At 46.6% G+C, this 19,329-nt stretch overlaps 1 protein-coding gene across 1 annotated transcript in view; it reads right to left on the bottom strand.

Moving 5' to 3' along the window:
- The window catches only part of CDH13 (cadherin 13), a 1,034,159-nt gene that overhangs the window by 374,283 nt on the left and 640,547 nt on the right, over positions 1 to 19,329 (bottom strand). Inside the window, exon 6 of the mRNA XM_043599762.1 lies at positions 14,371 to 14,515. Within this exon, the coding sequence (XP_043455697.1) occupies positions 14,371 to 14,515 (145 nt within the window). The remainder of the gene's footprint in view (positions 1 to 14,370; positions 14,516 to 19,329) is intronic.

Genomic DNA, 19,329 nt, shown 5'->3' with positions numbered 1-19,329 from the left:
GTTAAAATGGGAATATACTTGGGTTGACGAAAGTAAAGGTGTCAGATATACTTTATGAATATATGGATACCGGTGGAAATTTATGAGGGAATATCTAACTTGAACCTTTGGTAGGTTTCCAGAAACTTGACAAAATAGTGCACATTGGATTTTTTTTTTTCCAAAAGACATTTTTGGGATACCTGGTGAGCAAACTCCTTAGAAAACACATATAATTCTTCTACTTAATCAGTTGGAATCGTTACTGACAGGGATTCCTTAGGGTGACAAACACTAAAGTGGATGACAAGGAGGTGTGTTATAAGACAACCCACCCAACACAGGGAAGGACTATTTCCTGAGGGGCCACCACGTACTGGGCCTTGCTACCAACAACTTCCATATATTGTCTCATTTAATTCTTGTAAGTAGAGCTCAGGTATACTTTATGTAAGGGCCATGTTCTTGACTATGTCAAATAATTGAAAATGCGCATAATCCAAGAGTACTCTTGACAAAGAATGTTATGTCTTCCTCTTTACCAGCTGAGGCAGCACCGAGTGTGGCCAAGGCAGATTTAAGGAGCGAACCCTGTCTTTGGCAACAAGAAGGAACGAAATACTGACCCGTGTTGCATTCGACCCAGCATCATAGAAACATGGCGCCATGGGAAAGAAACCAGTCACAACATACCACCTCCTGTGGGATCCCATTTATGTGAAATGTCCAGAACGGGCAAATCAAAGGAGCCAACGGGTAGACCCGTGGTCTCCTGGGACTGGGCAATTTGGGGAGGAAGTAGGGAATGAGTTCTGATAAATACAGGGCTTCCTTTGGGGATAACAGAAATGTTTCTAGACGTGTGCCCAAGTGAGACTTTACAAATATTTTCCATATTGCATCTGCCTAATTCCAGCTCATACAGAATGCTGCCACTGTGGACTATCGCCAATGCAAAAGGAAGAAAGAGATGCTCGAATTCACACAGCTGATAAAAGGAAGGGCCAGGATTGGAACCCAGCTTTGCTGCTGGGCAGACTTCTTCCTTCCCTTGCAAGATGCTAGCAGCGGCACTGTGCCCTACCACTGGGGGGAAAAGGCGTCTGGCAGCCGCTAATGTTTATGGCACACGTAGTATTTATTTTGTTCGGCGTGGTGCTCCGGGCTTGATATCTGCTACCCTTTGGGGGCATTACCATTATCCCCCTTCTGCAGAGGAGTTATGCAAAGCTCAGAGAGGTAAGACACCGTGTTCAAGGGCTCTCAATTAGCCGTGGAAACATAACTGAAAACCAGACCTTTTGGACACGGGAGCCAGTGGTCTCGACCCCTGGGCTGCACTCTTGTTAGAACATATCGATCTCCCCGATGAACTGACAGGCACATCCTGAAGATGCATTTCCAGTTGACTCCCTGACAAGCCCCAAAATTAATATTCTGTGAAAACCTTCTAGAGCCCTCTTAACATTCCCTGTATCTTTCCCCTTCCTCCCTAGTCCTTGGGATGTGGACACTGATGTAAATGGCAGCCACATGATGATGCGCATTATTGGAGCATTTTCGGACAATCGGGGCTGGACTCTGATCTGAAATGACTGTGACAAGAGAAAATGAAAACCGCTATGCTAAGGAAGTTTCCATCATGGGGCACTGGGTATGTTTTTAATCTAATAAAGAATACCTAAGGACAGAGACCTCAGAATGCTTTCTGGAAAGAACTCTAAGATCATGGAGGAGACAAAGACAATTTTTGCTCCAATAAAGGCTCAATTTTCTGACTACCATACAGAGGCAGGTGGTATGAAACACAGAGGAGTAAGAGGGTTTGAATGTCTCGGGCAGCACAGCAGTTGAAAAGCATGACTCGGAGTCCAATTGTCTTGGCTCTAATTCTTACTCGTGGACTGACGCTGGGTATGTCAGCTGTTATTAGATTTGGTGACGAGCGCAGAGGAGCCAACATAACAGTGAGCTCAATGAGACAGAAGTTCATTACTGTCTCACGTAAGACACTTCTGGAGAGAGGCAGTCCGGGGCTGGTGTAACATTCCACGGGCAACAGAATCCTGTCCCTGTCTGTCTTTCACCACCTTCTTAGGACACAGTTTCCACCCTCAAAGCCACCTTATGAAACACAGCGCCTGCCTGAGGTCTAGCCCCCAAGACTTCATTCCGGCCAGGACAAACGGGCAATTTTCCCAGCTCCCGTGGCTCCCAACTCACCCCGGGAATGTGACAAAATGCCGTGCTTGTAGCTCGCTGGCTGGTACTCTACCACACGGCCACACCTAGCCGCAATATGGTTTTCACGCGGACACAATGATGCTGTCGTATGTTGGGGTTCATTACTAATGGAGAGAAGAATGGGTATTGAGGGAGAGGGCTCCGCTCTCCTGGGAAAATTGTTTTCCAACCTCCCTAAGCTTCAGTGTCCTCCCTGGAAACATGGAGATGATCACGCGTCTGTGTGTAGGATACTTATGGTGAGTCAGGGAGACCATGCACGGGAATCCCTTGGCATAGGGCCTCGTCCCAGCTCCCACTCACGCAGTGCTCACCGCTACCCACAGCTACATGCTACTGGACCGTCCTCAGAGGAACAGGCTGGCCGGAGCTCACCCTGAGACTCACCACAGAGAGGCACTAGCCAATGTCCATGCTCCTCCAGATTCCAGATGTGCAATGCACAACCCAAACTCTTCATTTCCTCCTCTGGGTGGGTTTTCTTAACCTTGGGAGTGCCGACCTCTTGAGCCAAATAATCCTTCACTGGGGGGCTTGTCCTGTGTGCTACATTCAGCAGCATCCCTGGCCTCTACCCACTAGATGCCAGTGGCGCTCTCCCCTCCCTTAGTGGGGTGACCCAAAGTGTCTGGGGGCTGGGAAGAAGGTAAGTCATCTGCAGGTGAATCACTGCTCTGTAGTGTCTGAATCCACATGACGTGTCTCAGCAATAGCCTAGGTCTCTTGGACTATCTCTTTTAAGTGGATGGGTTGACATTTCAAGTTAAAACATGTCAAAGGCACTTTCCCAAACTGGTAGAAATCCAACCAGCCATTCTTGAATGGTGCATCACACACAGGAAGCACCTAGGTAACTTAATTTCCTGTATGTAAGTTACTGTGCAAGTCCTCACCTCTAACCCTGGCTGAGAACCCTAGTGTGAGCCGACGTGCACAGAATCTCCTTAGCAGGAGAGGGGGCGAGATCACAGAAGTGGGAAGAAACGCAGAGAGACAGATGGCCAGCAGCTCATTGAGTCTAGCTTTGATGGCCCAGGGGACAGACCTTCCATCAATCTGGATAGAGACCTTTCTCAAAGACACAGAGGCCAACCACAGAGTCAGGAGCCCTGCCCTGTCCTCCCCACTGAGACGGTCTCTGGGTTAGCAACCCCTTCCAACCACAAACACAGCGGATACAAACTGCGACATGCTGAACACAAGCAGAAATCCGGAACAAGAGGAAAACACTGAAAATCCCCCAAACCAAACTTGTGAGCAATCTTTGAAAAGAGCCAGTCTTCTGAATAATAAAATAGCTTTGGGTACTATGCTTGGCTTGAAAAAAAATATGCAGCCATAATTACAGCGAGAAAGCTGTGAGTCTATTAAAACTTTTTTCTTTGATACTGGAAAACTCAATTCATGACCTATATTTTATAAAACATATACTTGAAAGGGATTTTATACGCCCTCTTCCCATGGAGCTCAGAATATTAAATCTATTCCATTTACTTATGAAGGGAGGTGGTTCTATACATAAATTACTCAGGGCTTCTCTTAGTCTACTGTCCATGTATTAAGGTGAAGGGATTCACAAGTTATTTGTACAGACGGATGGAAACAGCATTCTGCCCTCTGCCCTTGGAAGGGACGGTGTTCTTAGCACAATGGTGCTGCAGTAAAAGCTGGTTTATCAAGCTCTCTGATTATAAATCTTTTCTAACTGACATTTGTAGACTATCTTGACTGATGGTCTCGCATGCCTTATGAATCTTTGGAGAGTCCTCCCTGAGCCTCCCCGAAACTACCACTAGGGGGGGGATCTGGCTCTGTTTGAGGAGGCTCCCGCCAGTAACTAAGGGTTGCTCTGAGTTACCTGACCAGCGAGGCTATAATAAAACCACTTTCCTTCTTCCCTCTTTCTCCTTCATCTACACACACACACACACACACGCACACACACACCCCTCTACACACGTGTGAATGCACACAGATATATACTCACATATGCATGTAAGGAAATATTCTCTAGGCTCAGGGCGGCAGATTTGAAATGATCTTAACCTTTCCATGGATGACGTAAAGGACAGTGGGTGTTGCAGACAGAGAGAAGACCAAAGGGCACAGGAGTTAGTCTGAATTTGAACCCCAGCTTCATCACCCACTGGCTGTGTGACTTTGGGGAAGGAAACCTAACCTCCCTGAACTTCTGCTTCCTCAGTTGAAAAAGGACTGGGAGGATTTCATCGAGAGACAAGTGCAGAACCTAGACCAGTATCCAGTGCTAGAAAAATTACCCTGGCGGCTTGGCTTGCACTGCTTCCTTAACCAGGGGCAGGGACCATCTCCCTCCCTCATTCCTAAGGAGATGCTCCCAGGGGCTCCTGCCTTTTTCTCCTGTGCGGGGGTCTGCAGACTCTATGGAGTCAGGGTCTGTGTTGGTTCCGTGCACCCCCGTTCCAACGTCACGCTTCCTGAGCAGCAGCATATTCTCATACCTAACAGGCACTCCAGAAATATTTGTTGGAGTAATGAAGAAATTGCCAATAAAGACAATGTTTATTTAGAAATCAAATAAAAAGGGAAGCTTGTAGTGACTCACACTTTCCGCCATTTGGGGCTATTTGTTCATTGCATGAAATGTACATGAGTGGCTACTGTGTGTCTGGAACTCTGCTAAGTGAGGGAAAGGGAGAAAGAGAAGATAATCTGGTCCCCCTGGTCTTGAGCTTACGCTTTAGAAAGAACACTGAAGGTAAAATCTAGTTCGTACTTTCAGAAAATTTATCAACCTATTAAGGTTTATACTAATACCATAATTCCTCAATGCATAGATGGCATCAGTTATAGTAATCCAGTACCATAAAATGAATCAATATTTAGCATTCCCCCATCCATCACGGGCTCACCACAAAATCTTACGTGACCTCTCCACCTCTACTGTGCCCACCCCATCCAGGCCACTGTGCCCTCGAGTCTGGAATGCTGAAATACTCCTGGTTGACTGACGGCTTGTTCTACATGGACTAGCTCAGGTCCTCTTGTAACAGTAAAATCATATTTTTGCCACTGTCCTCCTTAAACCACCACTAAATTTAAAATATAACCAAAACTTATGGAGCTCCAATCCAGGGTTCTATAAACCTTTCCTGTAAAGGTCGAAGTAAAAAAATTATATATGTTTTAAAATATGTAAAAATATTGTATTTATTTTTTTAAATGTTTATTTTTTTGAGGGGGAAGGGTAGGGGAAGAGAGAGGGGGACAGAGGGTCCGAAGCTGGCTTTGCACTGACAGCAGAGAGCCCGATGAGGGGCTCAAACTCACGAACCATGAAATTATGACCTGAGCCAAAGGTGGACACTTAACCGACTGAGCCACCCAGGAGCTCCTTAAAATATTTTGAATATGTTCCATTTTTTAAAAATATACCTGGGGCGCCTGGGTGGCTCAGCCCATTAAGTATCTAACTCTTGATTTCAGCTCAAGTCATGATCTCAGCAGTTTGTGGGATTCAGCCCATGTCGGGCTCTGTACTGACAGTGCAGAGCCTGCTTGGGATTCTCTCTGATTTATTTATTTGACTTTGTGGGACATATCATCTGTGTCTCAACTTTTCAAGTCTAACAGCAGCTCATGAAAACAGCCATAGTCAAAGGCTGAAACAAATGGGCACAGTTGTGTTCCAATAAAGTTTTATTAAAAAAACAAAGCAGGCAGCGGGACAGCTTTGGCTCATGGCCCAAGGTTGGTGACTTGTGTTCTGATCTCATGCTTCCCTATCTCCTTGAACTCAACTGCCAGTTTTCTTGCTGACATTCTTCCACCATACTGGTCTCTTTTCTGTCCCTCCATCTGTCCTTCCTGCCTCAGACCTTTCTACTTTCTGATCCCTCTGCCTGGAACATGCCGGGTCGATACCTTTACATGGTGGGCTCTTTTGTTTTCAGTGGTCTCAGGTCAAATGTTGTCTCGTGAGAGAGTCCTTGCTTGACCTCACCTTCATTCTATCACCTCATCTTGTCTTTTTTTTTTTTTTATCCAAATTACTTAAATGATCTTCTTGGTCTCCTTGTTAATTACTCTTCTCTTCCCAGTAAAATGCAAATGTCTCAAGATAGAATCCTGAATATTCTTGGCCACTACTCTATCACTAGCACCTAGACCATATCTGATTCATAGAAGCTGCCCAATAAATACTTGTTGAATGGTTTAGCTGAAGAAAATCGTCAGCAGGAATGACTCTGAAGAAAGAGCTTCTCTGAAATTGTAACTATTTAATGCGCTTGTGGATGTGTTCCTCGGCTTTACTCATCTGTAGCACTAAAAAGTCCTGGGCTATTCTGAGCGAATCCTTCGGTATGAGGGTTGGATTTCAAGGCTGTGGCGTTCCCCACGGTCTTTGCCATAAAAACTCAAAGACACTCTCATTTTTATTTTGCAGTTCTCAACTTTCACCCAATTTTCATTTTGGCCAAAAACTCTGGTCAGATTTATTCTTGCTCAAGGTCGTGGAATGATCCCTAAGTTTCTGAAGCTATTGAGGCTTCTTTCCCCTCCCTTCCCTTCCAAGTATTATTTCTTTATTAAATTTGTAATTGTATTTTGCATCACTGATGTCATAGGTCTCTCTCAAATGTAGAGTGGGGTGAGGAGGACTCCCAGCTCAAGTCGGAAGTACATCCAATGAATCAGTGGGGCATGACTGGCGAGTGTTTGTTTTTACGAGGATATGAGCGCCATGGCCAGGGAAGCCAGATCCCTCCAGTTCGCCAGGTTATCCTCAGTGCCTAGAGTGTGCAGATCTGATGTGAAGTAGATGGAGTATGGGGGGCTGGAAGTGGGGAGACAGACACCCAAGGGTGGCCAGGAACAAAGCAAAGCCTTCCTTATTAGAGAGAATTGTGACTCAAGAAACAAAGCGGGGTCTGCCTCTTGAACTGGTCTCCAACCCCATGGACTCATACAGGAAATTAGGTGGAGAGAGGGCTAGGAATAAAAACGCAAAGAGTGGTTTTCAAAGTTGCCCACATTAAAGATGAGACACACAATGTTAGTGGTTGGGTATGCTTGTGACAGAATGAAGGGGTCCAGGCATTCTCCTGTGTCTCACATGGCCTTACGGTATCCTGAAGGCTCCAGCGGACCCGCAGCACTGGGTCTAATATGTGCAGTGGTGTCCATCAGAGAGGGGCCCGGGCATAAAGGAGGGAAAACTTAGTGGCTGCAACGAGGTTGTTGATGGGCTTGGTTTGGAGCCCCTGTAAGAGATCACCAGGGCTCCCCAGACATGGTTAGGAGCAACTTGACAGGATTCAGTTTCTTGAGTAGCTAGCAAGGTTCAGATAACTCAACTCTTTTGATACACTTTATTTCTAGAAGCTGCCCTTTGGGAAGATGTCTCCGATTGGATTATATAACTCATAAATTTTGTTTTACGGTCAACTGCACCAGAGTGATCTGTGCCATAATTCAAGGGCTGCCTGATGCCATCTGAACGACACTGCAGCACATTAATGACATCTTTTCCGGGAACCTTCCCTCAGCTAAGACTCCAATGGCAGCTCCAGGAGAGAGAACAGGATCCACAATTTTAGTCCTCTTCCTTGAACACAGAAACCAGGGAGGGTTCTAGAGCAGAGTAGCTCAGGACCTACTGATAGAGCCAATGAAGTGACCACTGAAGCTTGGAGATGTTGGGTATAATCCAGAAAAGCAAATAAACAAAAATGCCCACCAGCATGTTCAAATGCAAAAGGAAAGACTAGCATTGTACCCTCATGCATGAGCTTGGCCAAGATACAGAGATGATCCTGTGATTAGAAGCATCACCCTAACATACACCCAAATGTCACGAGCACATCCTCTATCCTGTCCATCCCACTTCAATGGGTTTATCCTCGAGAATTGTCATGCGCAGAGGAAGAGACACGTTCTCTCCCGAAAATCTGATTATCAGCATGGAAGAGTGGAGGAACTTAAATCAATAGAGAATGGTTAACTAGATGATGGCAGATCCAGACAGTGGCTGTTTAAAACAACGACGCAGCCTGACATTTATTGATTTACGAAGAAGTCCATAGGACCCTGTGGAGGGAAGAAAGTGGGTTACAGAGAGGAACGCACGGCTCCGTTTCTACAAAATTGTGTCGAGCATCCCTGTGTGTAGACATGCCCAGACAGAGCCCTGGAACTATGCTCACCAACATGGAAGCTGTGCTGTTCTCTGGATGGTGAGATTTGAGGGTGACTGGACTTTTTTACTTAAAAAAAAAATACTGAACAAAAGCTGAATTGCTTTGTTTTGTTTTTTTAAAGAAACACATCGCCTTAAGAAAACAAGCAAAAAATCCAAATAGTCACAAGCCCAATATTCCAGAGCCCATAGGATTGGCTGGGGTAGTTGAGGCTGGGAGAACTCACCAAGTGAAAGTCCGAAAATACCAATGAAGGACAACATGACAGTTTGGCGGACAGAGAAGCCACATGGCACTCACTACGGCATATGAACAGGGGGCCAGAAGGGGCTTTACCACCAGCTCATACCGACAAGCTGAGGATTTGCACTGAGCCAGGTCTCAGATACCCACTATCAGATATCAAAACCACCTTGCTGTAGCCCAAGCTGTTTGGGAAACACCAACTGTCGAGCGGAGCGGAGCTCTCAGGACAGACATCTGCTCCAAAGGCCAATTGATGAGATGTTTTTCCTCATGTCTGTCACAGTTAGGTTTCAAACAAAATTCTTTTTGTAGTTTATTTATTTTAGAGAAAGGGAGTGTGTGAGAAAGAACAGGGGAGGGGCAGAGAGTGAGAGAGAGAAAGAGAATCCTGAGCAGGCTCCGTACCATCAGCACAGAGCCCGCTGTGGGGCTCGATGCCACAAACCACGAGATCACGACCTGAGACAAAAATCAAGAGTGGGACGCTTAACCGACGGAGCGACCCAGGTGCCCCTGGATTTTTAAAAAATAAAAGTAACTGAGGGGCACCTGGGTGGCTCCGTCGGTTCAGTGTCCAACTACAGCTCGGGTCATGATCTCTCAGTTCATGAGTTCGAGCCCCGTGTCGGGCTCTGTGCTGACAGCTCAGAGCCTGGAGGCTGCTTCGGATTCTGTGTCTCTCTCTCGCTCTGCCCCTGCCCTGCTCACACTCTGTCTCTGTCTCCTTCTCTCAAAAATGAACATTACACGAGATTTAAATAAAGGTAACTGAGCCTCAAATAACAGAAACTCAGGTGGACCCCAGAGGAAAAATAACTGACAAAGCCCTCTTCGGGGAGGCTGGCCTGCGCCCCTCTGGAATAAGCATCCACGGAGCTTCCCACGTTTCAGTTCGTACTTGTAGCCAGGCCCCCTACCTGGCTGTGCCAACCCGGAGGGAAAGAGCAGCGCCTGACGGGTCTGCAGCTGTACCCTCAGAGCTAAGAATGATGCTGGCACACAGTAGGTGCTCAGTAACAATACTGGATGGCGAGAAAAGCAACGAAAGAGGGAGGAGAGGAAGCCCCAGGGCGGGCAAGGGCACTGGCGCTCTCACAAGTCAGAGGGGGATGTAGCTGCTAATCTCTACGCTTGTTCAACTGCCAGGAAGACACATCTCAGCCCCAGTTTTGTCTCAGGAGTCAGAACACGCACCTCCAGGCCCTGACCCCTAATTAAAGAGAAAGGTCAACATCATTTGTCCTCCTTGGTCGTGTCTTTTAGGGACTAAGCGAATTCTTCCCATTACCTCCCTCCGCCGACATCCCTCAAAGCCGATCCTTCTGGCCAGGGGTGGGTGCCGTTCTCCGGGCCGCCCCCACTCATTGGGCATGTTCAGGGTGGCCGAAAGCATGGAGGGAGGAACATAGCTGAGGCCAGCTCAACAGCCAGCTCCCGTATCTTGTTGGTTGGAAGGCTGCCCCTGAGCTTCTGGAACCTGGTTTGCCCATGTTCATGAGTGGCCAAAGGGGCCTGGGAATTAAAGTCCCTCTGGGTATAGTTCGTGACCAATATCTGATGGGCGTGTGGGGATGCGTACTAACCGGGCCCCTGGGTGGGAATGACTCTAATGTGTGTGTTTTATGCATTTTACAGGGCCCCCCAACCTAAAGCTTCAAGCTCACAATTGCCCACCCTGGTAGCTGGCTTCAGGGGGCACCTCGAGTTGGCCAACTTCCCTTACCTGGAACACTCCTCCCCTGCTGTCCTGCACCTCAGGTCAACCCCAAGCCCTCAATCCTCATCTCAGGGTCTCGTGGTTGGCTCTTCTCAAAGGTGCCCAGAACACTACTGGTGGCAAAACAGGGGAGAGTTGGTACCACTAGGCACTGGGGGCCCTGGCAAGTGTGCCCTCCAGGAACTTCAAGGGTCCCAGCCCTCTATCCCCACTCACGAGATCTTGGCATGCCCTGGGCATTCAGAAAACCAGGCTCGCGCAGAGCTCTGGCTGGCCCCACAGAACAGCCGGGCCCGGGCTTGGGTCCCATAAATCAATGCCTTGTGGCTCCACGAAAGGAATAGCTCATAATTTGCGAAGTTCAAAGACCATTATTTTCTGATGATCTTTCCTCATCCAGTACTGATTCCCCAAAACAATACCCTGGAGTTTAGTGCTGAGCAGTTGGAAATGGTCTCCTGTCTGCACACCCAGATAAATATGGGTGACCTTCCTCCATGACAGATTGGTGTCGATGGCATATCCAGGTACACTGGAACATGAAAATGATGCTTGGTTTGTTGGGAGATGAATGTTCCTTCACACAAACTGCATGTCTCTTTGCCTTACCTTCCCTAAAGGGTACGCTGCAGGAATAATAAGAATCATCGCAGCATTAACGATACTCTAGCATTTCTTACCCATTTGTTATGTTGCAAGCGCTGAGTGAAGCTCAGTGTCCCATTTTATCAGTGCACACGCTTCTCTAGGGTAGGTATTATTTATTACGCACCCACCCCATCTACAGACAAGGTGACGGAGGCTTCTAGAAGGTTCAGGAAGCTGCCCAAGGTCTCACCTGGCTAAGGAGCTGGGGGGAGTATCCCATGAGCTCTGGGCCACAGGGCCATGCTCAGGACCAGTGACACAATTTTGGGGGGAGAGGCTGGGTACAAAAGGAAAATGCAAAGGGGACCCTTGTCCAACACCTACTAATAATTTTAAGGTGGTGACAGCAGAGCCTGAGCGTGGGGCCCTGAGGCCGTGCCGGTCACACCCCACGAAGCTGGCCCTGATGACCTGAACTCAGAAGAAAGCAACCTGAGTGACAACATGGCCCACGGGCAGCACGGTTTAACCCTAGAGACTGAGTAAGAGCACACGTTACACCAAAAGGGATTCCGTGAGGTCCACGTTTGGTCACAAGAGCTTGTTACTTTCCATCGGGAGCTATATCAGTTCCTCTGATAGAGCAAATACCTCCCCCCTGCTGGGACTGCAAAGGGCTCATGGTCAAGAATGTGAGGGACGGGGGTGGGGGGTGGGGAGGGGTCACGTCCAAGTCATACGCGGGAAAGAGCCCGTGTTTCAGGCCAGAGACACAGATTCTGGCTCACCAGCCAGCCATGTGACTTTGGACCTGAGATTCATTTTTTTCAGATGTGTGATGGCGAGAGTGGTATCCACCCCTCAGGGTAGAAAACGGGGTAGTGGAGGAACTGCTAGAATGCCCTAAGGGGGCACAGTAAGTGCTCAACCCAATGCTATGACAGTGTGATGGCCGTTCTCACCATGAGGTTTGCGGGACACTTGAAAGAGCTCATGGTTTGAAGGTCGGGGAGACAGACTGAGCACCGACACTGGCTCCCATCTATCATTTATGTGACTACGGCAAAGTCACTCAACTCATTCCAGGGTCAGTGTCCCCTTCTGTACAACCCATCTGCCATGGGGTCTACGACACACAGGATTCCACCAAGCACAAAGGGGCAGGGCATTACTGAAATCAGACAGGCCAGCATCTCTACAGCCTGTCAGGGTTCATGGTCAGAACCTGTAAGTGGTTCCTTTCCCAGATTCCCACCGTACTCAGGGGGGCTTTAGGGGCCATCCTGCCTGAGCTCTCTTGGGAGGTGCTGAGCCATCTAAAGGATTTTTCCTCTCGAAGTTTTCCACCACGTCTCCCCATTCTTGACCCCCAACTTTGACTGACTCTATTTCAACTCCTGCTTTCTAGTCAAACCCACAGGGGGCTGAAAAAGAAAAACAATGATTCAGGCCAAATTCTGCACAGCTGGAAGAAGTCACATAGACCTCCGAGTCTTTATGTGTTTTTAGAGGATGATCCCAAACAGTAGTAGAGGTTGGAAGTGCTTTATGTTTTGCTTGGAGATCCGTCCATCCTAACCAAATTGCTTTGTGCTTTAAGAAATTCAGTGTACGTAAAAGATTCCATTTTTCTTTGAAACTATGACATGTATATAAAGCAATAAAACTTGAAATTCTTCCTGAAACTTTAAGGAAGGGCACAGCGGGAGGAAAATTGGACGGCGTCTAATCATACACACACATAATATACAAAGACACGCACACGCGCACAGCCGCCTCCGACAGAAGCGCTGTCATTTACATTTAGAACACTTTCCAGGGCCGGCCCAAATTCCAGTCGCTCACAGACGGAAACTGGGAATCATTTTCCTGCTCTGCTCAAACTCTAACCTCTTTAACAGCTTTCCCTATCAGTTCCCTTAACTCGACCTGCACATCAGCTTGTTTAAGAGATCTGTGAACGTTAAACCCAAATCCCAGGCTCTCTCTTACAAGAGGCCACCCTTCCATTAAAAGGAGCCTACGAGGGTGTCTGGGTGGCTCAGGCGGTTAAGCGTCAGGCTCTTCGTTTAGGTTTTGGTCATGATCTCATGGTTTGTGGGATCGAGCCCTGCGTTGGGCTCTGTGCTGACAGTGCAGAGCCTGCTTGGGATCTCTCTCTCTCTCTCTCTCTTAAAAATCAATCAATAAATAAACAACAAAAAAAGAAGAGAAGAGGAGTGGTGTTACTGGAAAGGTCTGCCTGAAAATGATCTGACCCACCTCCACCATCATTCCAGGCCTGTTATTACCCTCCTGCCTCGTGGGCTCCCCCAAATGCCCTCTAGCTCCTTTTTATAGACTGCATTCAAGTCGCAGGAGGGGAGCTCGGCTCCTGCCCCTGGGGAGCAGATAAAGTGCCCAGAGCCGGGGAGACAGGTTTAGGTGCCTTGCATACAATGACTCAGGGGTAGTCTAGGCAGGTTACCATGACGACGCTTGCAGAGCCTCCTCGGTCTACCAGTTACTGATAACATCCCATCAAGTCAGTGAAGGGGAAAAACAGAACCCGGGGAAGCAGTGCTGGGGCTCTTGTTTCCCGTCTGCCCCACTGAATCACTTCTAGGGGCACCATCCAGACACAGCCACAGACACAGTCTTCATATGGTATGTACTCATTCTGGTGAATTTTAAGACTTACAATCAAAGTCTAGTCTCGTAACAGGGGCTTTTCGACTTTGCTCTCGACTTTCTCAAGCATCCTACTCAGCAGTGACTTCTGCTGCTGGTCACAGAATGCATTTATTCGTATCTCTTGTGCCAAAAAAACGGAGCTCTAAATTCTAACACCTTCCCTGGAAGGTTAAGTGTGGAAAAAAGATAACAGGAGCTCTGTAGTAACCCTGTGATTTCCATAACGTAGGTGCCTGTATTTCCAGAGAGAAATAAAATGTCTTGCCTTTGGCCCTGTGACTGAGGCCACAAGGTTTCTCCATGCACCTTGTGTAAGGAAAAGGAGGGGGAAAAAAAAAAAGTCGTACCTGTTTTTTCCAAAATGGTTCTTATTAAAAGACAATTACGAAAAGGAATGACTGAGGAGCCTGGGGTGGGGACCTTAATTTTCTTCAAAGGCCTGCCATCCCACAGAGTTCAACCTTGGGCCGTCACAAGGGTGAGCTAGATCTATTCACACAGCCTTGCAAGATCCTTGGAAGGTCGCTTTCAGAGACGAGGAGAGAGATTTTCACAGCCTGCAACACCCCAGGCATGTTCTGAGTTCCAGATTTCCAGGGCTTGCTTCCACCCAGGGAAATAACCGGGCAGTGCTGATGTATATCACAAGGCGGAGCAGGAAGAAAATAGTCTCTAGCATCCCAAGGTCACATATAGTATCCCACTTCCCAAGCCAGTATGCTAATGGAAACCAATGTAACATACCTGTCGGTGATCCTTCCATGACATGGCCAATGTAGGGGCCCTCCCGAAAGATCGGTCTGTTGTCATTCTGGTCAATCACGATGACTTCCAGAGGAACCGGCCCCTCGAGAGTTTTGCCATTGACATCAGTGGTCTCCACAAAGAGCTATTGGAGCAAAGAAATTGGGGGAGAGAGAAGGCGTTAATTCATTATGAAAATTGAAGTCAGGTTCTCTGGAGAAAGTAGGTTATGCCAGCAATTTTAGGAGCCCTTGGCAATATTCAAGCTTCGGTCTCAATGGGTAGTCACTGGAACTAGAATAGAACCGCAACATTATAGAATAAACGACAAATTTCAGTTCATATTAGGTTCCCCCCTGGGAAGTTCACAATTAATTCATCAAATCTGCAAAGGAAGTCCAAAAAAGAAAAAGAAAAGAGAGAAAACACTCACAATCAGCCATAGCTGAGAAAATGTGCTTACAATGTTTCTGTTTTTTTCCCCAACATCATTATGCTTAAAAGGAACGTTATGCTAATAAAAATAATTGACTAAGCAGTTATGAACAGAGTACATTAAGAAATAACTGAAAGTGTTTATGACAATGTTTAGCAGAAATTCGGGTCAGTAAATATTTAGAGAGGGCCTTCCCAAGGCAAGGAAGGCATTTGCACGGGTTCCGAACAAGACCTCGGGATTGCTGCCCACAGGGCCCCTGTAATCGAGGGGCTATTTCACAATCCCACAAAACACTTCCATACAGAACTACCTTCAGTTTGCAAGGATGAAGAAAATAATCGCCCCCCCCTCCCAAACCCCAGCTTTATTGTTGATCTTGGAAACAAGGAGTTACATCATGGCATCTCCAGGGAGTTACAGTGACCTTATGCTCTCCTTTTCTGTGCCTGATTCTGCCTTGGTCTAACTCGGCGGCAACACTAACTTCTCCCGGGATGTCAGTGCTGGTCCCTGTGCTGGACGAGGCTGAGTATTTCCCCGCAGTTGCAAACCTTGGGGAAAGGGCTTCTGCGGGTACAACAAGCCCCACTTTTCGCGAGCCAGGTGGCCTTGAGCCATACCCCTACTCTCTCATTTTGTCACCTGTGAAATGATGTTAATAGAACCACCCACGATTAGGAATAAGAATCAACATTATCCAGTGCTTTACCGGGCTTACTACTCGATAAACTCATCTGGTCTTCCTAGTAAGCCTGTGAATCATTGGCAAGCAGGGAATGGAAGCAAATTAGAGGTTCAGTGGAAGAATCTGGATCTGACCTCATGAAGTCAGCCTCCAGGGTTTATATTTTTAACCATCACCCACAATGTTTTTAAAGCACCTACTCTAATGCTCTCCCATGATATACCCCAGGAATATTAGCCGCTGCCATTGTTGCTACGCGTATCGTTATCGGCACTATTGTCAAAACAAGCCCGAATTAGGAAAGGAGAAGAGAAACACTTCTGTTACAAATCAGCACGGTTGTACCCCACCGGATGGTGCTTCAAACGGCGATCATCCTTTCGAAAGAAATGTGGCAAAATTCCACAAAAGCTATTAAGGGCTCCCACGCTTTGTTCCATCTGGATACCACTTCCGGGTGGGTTTGAGTTTGGAGGCACTTACCCGTAGGAACACATTCACTGTAGTGTTATTTCATGATTAGGACAATGAATCACCACTGGCGTCCGCTAAATGCCCAAGCAGGGGGGACTGGTTGAATGAATGTTTTTACGACATAAGAGAATACAGCCATTGGCTAAAATCATGATTTAACCTTGTTGACCCCTTAGAATATCGTGCGTGAACACGCAAAAGTGCATGGTCATCATGCATGTGTAACGTACGTCTGTGCACAGAATTTGAAGGTGATAAGCAAAAAAAACGAACCCAGGTAAGCTTGAGCAGAATATTCTTTTTCACTTTTTTCTGTAGTATTCATCCTTTCACTAGCAAATAAATGGGCAGAGGCTTTTCACATCTGCACACAAAAGAGAGCTCAGAGAGAATGAACTATACTTTGATGCTTTTTTTTTTTTAACACGCTATGCAAATTCTACTAAACCAAGGAAAGCAAACAAAACCTTGGGGCACTTTTGTGTAATAAGGACGGCCTGACCTTTTGTCCTCCCAGAATAGCCAAAGACTTGACTTTTACTCAACCAAAACCCCTATGTCTAAAGACAACAAATATCTGGGATCTGAACCCTAAGTTTCTTGCTGGTTTGTACACGTAGGGCAGGGAGAGACCGAGGGTCCCTGATGGGTAGGTGGCAACGTTAACAAGCAAGGGAGCTTACTTACGGAGCTTATCTTAGGCAGCTGCAAGACAGGGAGATCTCTGCACCGCCCCCCAGAATTCCGAAAGTTTACACAGAGGCCTTCGCAGGGCTCGATCAAGTGTACCATCCATTGGCCCAGCAACACATCGCTCTCTCAAAGCTGCATCCTTGAAAACAGCTCCCACTGTGGGAATGGTGGGCAGACCTTATCTTCCAAGGACGGGGAAGGCGTGAGGAACCTCTCTGATCGATTGCCTGAATCCGGCTTCCGGGTCAACCGGAGGTCACGACCTGGTTCATGAACTCTCGATGACCCTCTCCAACACTTCCCCGTTGAACAAGATTTGGGCAGTGTCGGAAGCCACAAGTAGGCTAGAGGAACAGAATCCACATTTCCCCAAGTGTGCAAAATGTTGGAACTGGGAGGGTAGACTCCAGATCCATCTCAACATAAGGGAAAGACACATAGAAACTAAGGAGATATAACTGATTAGGGTGACTACGAAACGTCCAGCTGAATCTGATAAAACCAACAATGTCAGCACACAACCTGATAGCATTTTGTGTTACCATACTACCCAGAGTTTGATTTCTGGATTTTTCAGTGGAAAGCAAGATCATTAGAAGCTAAGTGCTTTGGAACAGCATTCAAAAATAGCAAAGTGCTCTTAAGGGGCATTTATTAATTTGAAAGTCAATTTAACAGAAAGTTCATTGAGATATGAATATATGTCAGTCCCTACCCTGAGTGTTACAAATCTAGCAGTCAACAAGATATTCCGGCATGAAAGAGACAGGTAATAGGCAATGTAAAACACAGGAGTAAAGTAATTTCAGTTAGAGAGAAGCAACATGAAGGCATAGAACAGGGTCACATATTAAAACGACACTGTCTAGGGGGGCCTGGGTGGCTCAGTCAGCATCCGACTATGGCTCAGGTCATGATCTCACAGTGCATGAGTTTGAATCCCACGTCGGGCTCTGTGCTGACAGCTGGGAGCCTGGAGCCAGCCTCAGATTCTGTGTCTCCCTCTCTCTGCCCCTCCCCCATCCATCCTCTCTCTCTCTCTCTCTCTCTCTCTCTCTCCCTCTCTCCCTCTCTCTCTCAAAAAAAAAATTAAAAATTAAAAAACAAACCTACACTGTCCAATTTGGAAGCCACTAGCCACATATGGCTATTTAAATTTAAATTAATAAAGATAAATAAAATTAAAAAAAATCTAGTTCTTTCATTGTGTTAGTCACATTCAAGAGCCCAGTACTGGTCATTGTGGCCCAGGTGTTCCTCCTTCTCAGGCTTTCAGGCCCGAACTGCAATCAGCACATTGGACTTTCCTGGATCTCAGGCCTTTCGACTTGGACTCAATTACACAACCAGCTTGCAGAACCAGCCTTGCAGAAGTCACGGGACTTCTCAGCCTCCAATTGCTTATAATAAATCCTTCTGTATAAAGATGTATGTATATGTGTGTATATCTATCTATCTATCTATCTATCTATCTCTTTATCTCTTTTATTTCTCTGGAGAACACTGACTAATACAGGCTTCCAGGGTATCTTTTCAGATTTTTAATTAATTTATGTCACCCCATAATGGACATCCCTCAGGAGTTTCTCATTCCTTTACTTAGACAAGTCTTTTTATCATCTGGCCCCAGCCAGATGATAAAACTCATTTCATGTCCTAAGAGATGCCCTTTGTCCTTATTATCAAACTACACAAATCTTTTTTCCGTTTTCCCAATTTATGCTGCTCCTTCCCAGCACAGGTACTTTCACACGCGATCCTCCCACCTGCTGTCCTTGGTCGACCCTCTTTATCCTTCAGATCTCAGCTCAGATATCACTAGCAAAGAAGATCCTTCCCTAGTCCTCCAGACTAACTAGCCTGTCCCTGGTTTACAGTCCCGTGGTATGGTACCCTTCCTTTACGGCATTTCCCATAATATAGCATATGTATTTGTGTGACAACTCAATTAACGTCTGCCTCTCTGACTGGTCCCATGAAGGCAGAGGTGTGATGAATGTTCTTGACCATTAGCGAATCCCCAAGGCTGAGACCCAATGTCTGCACATAACAGCCACCTGATTTAACACTGATGGCACAAAGCTGATTTAATACTGATTGCATGAAGAGGCAGTACCTCTTTAAGAGACTGGAGTCCAAAGTTTGGCCTCGGCTCTGGCCATCTGTCCTTTCTGTCCATCCCTGGCAGGTACGAGCTGACAGTCGGTCTGAACTCCACGGACTGTCAGTCAGGTGACTCTTCGTGCAGTCTTAATCCATGAAATAAGAACCACAGTGGTAAATAATACCTAACTACGTTAAATTAGTTACTTGCCTTTTAAAGAAGGGAACTAATGTTTATGTGGTGTCCAATGCACGTCTGGGCTTTTTATGCATTGTCTCATTTGGCTCAAAACAACCTGTAGAAACACCCACTGCAGCAAAACTCAGAGAAATATTAAGTACTGGTCGATAAGCAAAAGCTAGTTTGTGATCCAGCGGGATCCAAACTTAGGTCTGACTCTAAAATTCATGCTTTCTTCCACTCTGCCCTCATTTGCCAAATGGTCTTTCATGGGCTTCCTTTGCATTTTTGTTTTATTTTCTTTGTTATTTGCTTCATAGTAAATAGCTTTACATTGCTATGTTTCATTGTTGCCTCATTCAAGGCAAAACTATCCATGAATTT

This window comes from Prionailurus bengalensis, chromosome E2 (genome assembly GCF_016509475.1).
Source record: "Prionailurus bengalensis isolate Pbe53 chromosome E2, Fcat_Pben_1.1_paternal_pri, whole genome shotgun sequence".
Classification (NCBI taxonomy): Eukaryota; Metazoa; Chordata; class Mammalia; order Carnivora; family Felidae; genus Prionailurus; species Prionailurus bengalensis.
This window is presented reverse-complemented; position numbering and strand designations above follow the sequence as displayed.